At 45.0% G+C, this 5488-nt stretch overlaps 1 protein-coding gene across 1 annotated transcript; it reads left to right on the top strand.

Moving 5' to 3' along the window:
* The first annotated feature begins 247 nt into the window (after nucleotides 1-247).
* HIGD2A (HIG1 hypoxia inducible domain family member 2A) lies at nucleotides 248-4591 on the top strand. Its single transcript, XM_069764207.1, has 2 exons — nucleotides 248-453; nucleotides 4300-4591. The coding sequence occupies exons 1-2, from the start codon at nucleotides 336-338 to the stop codon at nucleotides 4467-4469; spliced, it is 288 nt and encodes a 95-aa protein (XP_069620308.1). The 5' UTR covers nucleotides 248-335; the 3' UTR covers nucleotides 4470-4591.
* Nucleotides 4592-5488: the final 897 nt, after the last annotated feature.

Raw genomic sequence — 5488 nt, 5'->3', positions numbered from 1 at the left:
AGATAAACATGAAACCAGTGGTGTGAATGATCCCTTAGTGGGTCAGTGCACTCTCCAGTAACAAGCTCACATTACCAGGAAAGTCACCAGCACAGGTTACACACAGCGCTGTATTACCGCCGAGGGCCACTAGGTGGCATAGGAGCTTAGTTCCAGTCAGGACCGTAACTACAGGACGCTCCGACTTTCCGTAGACACGTGACACCCAGAGCCCACGTGATCAGCAGTGTCACTCTGTCGCCGCTGCTATTGGGCGGTCTGTGCGTGTCTTCTATTGGTGAGTGAGCGGCTATTTGGGAGAGACAGTGTCCTTGACAGTGCGCAGGAGCAGGAACATGGCGCAGCCTCAGCCCCCGGTGATAGAAGGGTTCGTCCCGACACCTTACATGGAGAAGGAGCAGTTCGGCAGCAAGTTCAGCAGGAAGGTGAAAGAGAACCCATTTGTGCCACTAGGTGAGTGCTGTTTGTCGGAGTGTTCCATTCTGGATCTGATGGGGGAACCCTATAGATGTACACCCCCTGGAGGGGCAGTTCCATGTACACTCCATACAGGGTGACCCCATAAGGCAGCCAGGTCTCTGGTCACACTTGGCGGAGCACTGTGATTGGACAATGCCTTAGTAATGCCCTAAAGCTCAGCCGAGGCAGTGTTAGGGTGTGAGGGGCGTTACTAGTGAAAATGGCCCCTGTATGGCTACAGACCCAAAACACCTGACCAGATCCTCAAAACTGAGATCCCTTTCCTCTCTTCTTTCAGCGCTGCCCGGTCCCTACGGGCCACAGTGACAGACATGTGACTGCTGCAGCCAATCACTTTCCGCCCTGGTGGCCCAATCATCACCGCCGCAGCCATTGTTTGGATCCAGTGGTCACATGTTTGTACAACCAGAAAATTGGTGTCTGAGAAATGACTGTCAAGAAAAAAGCTGCAGGGACTGTGAATTGACTGAGGTGATGAGTTTTATATGATAGAATGAAGCAATATTGAAAAGGGCACCTGAGAAGCAGTGGTGGTGGTGCAGTAAGCGCTGTTCCCCGGGACCGTGTGCAGAAGACCGCTCTCATCATTCTCCCCTGCTCTGCCGGCAATCGGCGCAAGCAATAAAGAACGCCGAGAGTTATATTCAACTGATAACAGCGACAGCAGGCGGCTGGTAATGGGGCTATTACTCCCCTCAGCCTACACCTGCTGCCGCTAATAAGTGAGAGCAGGCGGCGGTTGATGGGAGTATTGATCCCCTGCGTTTTTGATAACCAGCCAGGCGCTGCAACCCTCAGCTGTCAGCATTACCAAGGCTGGTTATGAAGAATAGAGGGGTCCGCTCGCTGTTTGTTTTATTACTTAAATAAATAACTTTAAAAAAACTGTCATGGGTCCCCCTCCCATTTTTGACAACTAGCCTTGCTAAAGCAGACAGCTGGGGGCTTGTATTCTCAGGCTGGGAAGCAGCCATGGATGTTGACCCCAAAAAACAGCAACCAGCAGATGCCCAGAAAAGTCACATCTATTAAATGCTCCAATTCTGGTGCTTTGCCCGGCTCTTCCCACTTGCCCTGTAGCGGTGGCAAGTGGTGTTCATATTTGTGGGGTTGATGTCACCTTTGTATTGTCTGGTCACATCAAGCCCACGGCTGAGTAATGGAGAGGGGTCTATAAGATAATCCATTACTACTCCTATAGTTACAATGGGGGAAAAAGTATTTAGTCAGCCACCAGTTGTGCAAGTTCTCCCACTTAAAAAGATGAGAGAGGCCTGTAATTGACATCATAGGTAGACCACAACTATGAGAGTCAAAATGGGAAAACAAATCCAGAAAATCACCTTGTCTGATTTGGCAAGATTTATTTTGCAAATTATGGTGGAAAATAAGTATTTTGTCATTAACAAAAATTCATCTCGTTATTTTGTTATAAATCCTTTGTTGGCAATGACAGTGGTCAAACGTTTTCTGTAATTTTCAAAGAAAGCAGTAAAGCCGCATCCTATAATTATATAGTCTCTGTGGACATCGGGGTGCACGTCCTCACCAGGGGTCCATCCCAGACAGAACATCCAAATCCAAACTGAAGAAAAGGACAGCGCCACACCGGATAGTGAAAAGCAGCTCACATATTTATTCTGCCTCCTGCGGCAACGTTTCGGTCCAAAGACCTTTGACAAAGGGCTTGACAAAGGTCTTTGGACCGAAACGTTGCCGCAGGAGGCAGAATAAATATGTGAGCTGCTTTTCACTATCCGGTGTGGCGCTGTCCTTTTCTTCAGTTTAAACTTTTTCTGTAAGTCTTCACAAGGTTGGCACACACTGTTGGTGGTATGTTGGTCAAATCCTCCATGCAGATCTCCTCTACAGTAGTGATGTTTGGGACCTCTCGCTGGGCAACACGGATTTTCAACTCCAAAGGTTTTCTATGGGGTTGAAATCTGGAGGCTGCATTCTTGGGATCATTATCATGCTGAAAGACCCATCCACGTTTCATCTTTAATGACCTGGCTGATGGAAGGAGGTTTGCACTCAAAATCTCTCGATACATGGTCCCATTCATTCTTTCATGTACACGGATCAGTCGTCTTGGTCCCTTTGCAGAGAATCAGCCCCAAAGCATGATGCTGCCACCCCCATGCTGTATGGTGTTCTTTGGGTGCAACTCAGCATTCTGTCTCTTCCAAATGCAACGAGTTTTGTTTCTACCAAACAGTTCTACTTTGGTTCCACCAGACCATATGACATTCTCCCAATACTCTTCTGGATAATCCAAATGCTCTCTAGCAAACTTCAGATGGGCCCGGACATGTACTGGCTTAAGCAGGGGGACACATCTGGCACTGCAGGATCTGAGTCCCTGGCGGCATAGTGTGTTACTGATGGTTGCCTTTGTTACGGTGGTCCCAGCCCTATGCAGGTCATTCACTAGGCCCTCCCGTGTGGTTCTGGTATTTTTGCTCACCGTTTTTGTGATCGTTTTTAACCCACGGTGTGAGATCTTGTGTGGAGCCCCAGATCGAGGGAGATTATCAGTGGTCTTGTATGCCTTCCATTTTCTTATTATTGCTCCCACAGTTGATTTCATCATACCAAGCTGCTTGCCTATTGCAGATTTAGTCTTCCCAGCCTGGTGCAGGGCTACAATTTTGTTTCTGGTATCCCTCAATAGCTCTTTGGTTTTCACCATATGTGGATTTTGGAGTGTGACTGTTTTAGGTTGTGGACAGGTGTCTTTTATACTGATAACAAGTTTAAACAGGTGCCATTACTACAGGTAATGAGTGGAGGACAGAGGAGCCTCTTAAAAAAGAAGTTACAGGTCTGTGAGTGCCAGAAATCTTGCATGTTTTTAGGTGACCAAATACTTATTTGACACCAAATTTTGCAAAATAAACCTTGCCAAATCAGACAAGTTGATTTTCTGGATTTGTTTTCTCATTTTGACTCTCATAGTTGTGGTCTACCTATGATGTCAATTACAGGCCTCTCTCACTTGCACAATTGTTGGCTGACTAAATACTTTTTTCCCCACTGTAAATGGTAAAGAGACAGCCAGAATTAAGTCTTTTATTAGAAATAAAACAAAACACACTTTTCCTTTATTTAAAAATAACAAACATAGTTATACTCACCTAATTCCACTGAATCCCTCGTCTCCTGTAATAAAATAAAAAACAACAAAATCCCTCACCTGTCCGTCGTTCTGTCCCACGCCGCAATCAATGTCTGGGGATTAATAGTTTTCAACCTGGATGGTGCCAAGATGCGACCATCCAGGCTAAGAACCACTGGTGAATGAGCTGCTGCGAGCGCAGCATCAGTTAGCAGCGGTGACCTCATTGAGGTTACCTCCAGTAACTGAGGCTGATTTCCCAGCCGGGCTGAACTGCGGTGACCTCAGCACCGTGGGAAAAAGTCACGGAGTTCAGCTCAGTCAGTTACCGCAGATCAAAGACAAACCCGGGTGTCACCTCCCAGCATCAGGTAATATGTGCTATGCACATTATCTGTGAGTGCTTTTTCTAATCTTTTTTTCGTTTGATTTATCTGTTATTACATATCATAATTTGTGTGGCTGTATTACTGGTTACCCAGGTGCTGTGTGTACTCTTGATACTTTTCCTTGTTTTTAGTGGGGGTTTTATTGTGTATATTTTCTGGTCTGTAAAGTACATTTTTTATTCTTCATACCTCCTACGCCTTTTGTTGCTTCCCTCTTATATAGGATATTATTCTATGAGAGAAATGCAGAATTCTGAGCAGGCTGTATACATATAAATGATTGTAATTGGATGTCCCTTTCCCCCACCCCAGGGTGCCTTGCCACCGCAGGAGTTTTGACCTATGGGCTCATCGCTTTCAAGCAAGGAAAAACCAGACAGTCCCAGCTGTTGATGCGGGCACGCATTCTATCACAAGGATTTACCGTTGCCGCCATTATGGTTGGTGTTGTTATGGCAGCTGTGAAGACACGTCCACAATAAAGCAGAGACGGAGACTGATTGAAGAGACACTGTGGCCAAGCCAGCGGACTCCACAGACATTATCCGTGGAAAATCAGTAGTTCATGAGTGCTGGATGAAAAATAAATGCCTTGTGTATATTACCTGTCATTGTAGTGGCGACATATATAGACAGCCATTAAGTACATTCCCGCTGTCACAGATCACTGCTATCATTTATATGGCTGTACAGATACCTCGGGTAGTTGTCAGATTTAATATAGACCTTGGTTCATAACCATGTTGTATGACTTAGTCTATATCTTGGCCTACAGGGTGATATAACTACATAAACACAAAAATTCCCTGTTCGTCCAATATGGGGGCTATATTCTTCATCGCATTACAGTATATGCGGATGTTAGAGAATACTTTGGGAGATGTACAGTTTAAGTTCCTCACACTAGAGGCCAAAAAGTTAATCAAAAAACCTAAATACTAAATATGAAGATTATAAAGCAGCACCTTAAGGTGGAAATATAAAGTATTTGCAGGAAAAAAGTTACCAGGGGACTATTTTAAAGTATATTGTAAAAACTAGTGTCAAACTCCAACCCTCACAGAAGATCTGATTTTTATTTAAGGTCTACTTGTGAATGTCAGCTACACAATGGAATAGTGTCTCCTGAAAAATGGGCTGGCAATGCCAATGGCAGTATGTTTTCTGTCCGCGCTATAGCCACCTTTTCCAGCCAGGCTGCGTGTCTCATGACTCAAACAGTATATAGGTGTATGAGGCTAACAAATGTATAAAACACCTCAACGCTGTGCTAATCAACTTAAAGCAAACTCACAAATGATCACTGAGTCTTCTTTATCCACCAGAAAAAAAAACACTTTACGATCAACTCAATATATTTCCTAGTATAGGATCCTCAGGTTATTCGTGCCTGTAGTTGGCACATACTGTCCTCTGCCTTTCTTTACACTCTCCCATGGTGTTGTCACAGTAGTCAGCTGTTGAAAGCAGAACTACACATATTGCATCCCAGAAGAAGCCA

The sequence above is a fragment of the Ranitomeya imitator genome, chromosome 4, assembly GCF_032444005.1.
Source record: "Ranitomeya imitator isolate aRanImi1 chromosome 4, aRanImi1.pri, whole genome shotgun sequence".
Lineage (NCBI taxonomy): Eukaryota > Metazoa > Chordata > Amphibia > Anura > Dendrobatidae > Ranitomeya > Ranitomeya imitator.
This window is presented reverse-complemented; position numbering and strand designations above follow the sequence as displayed.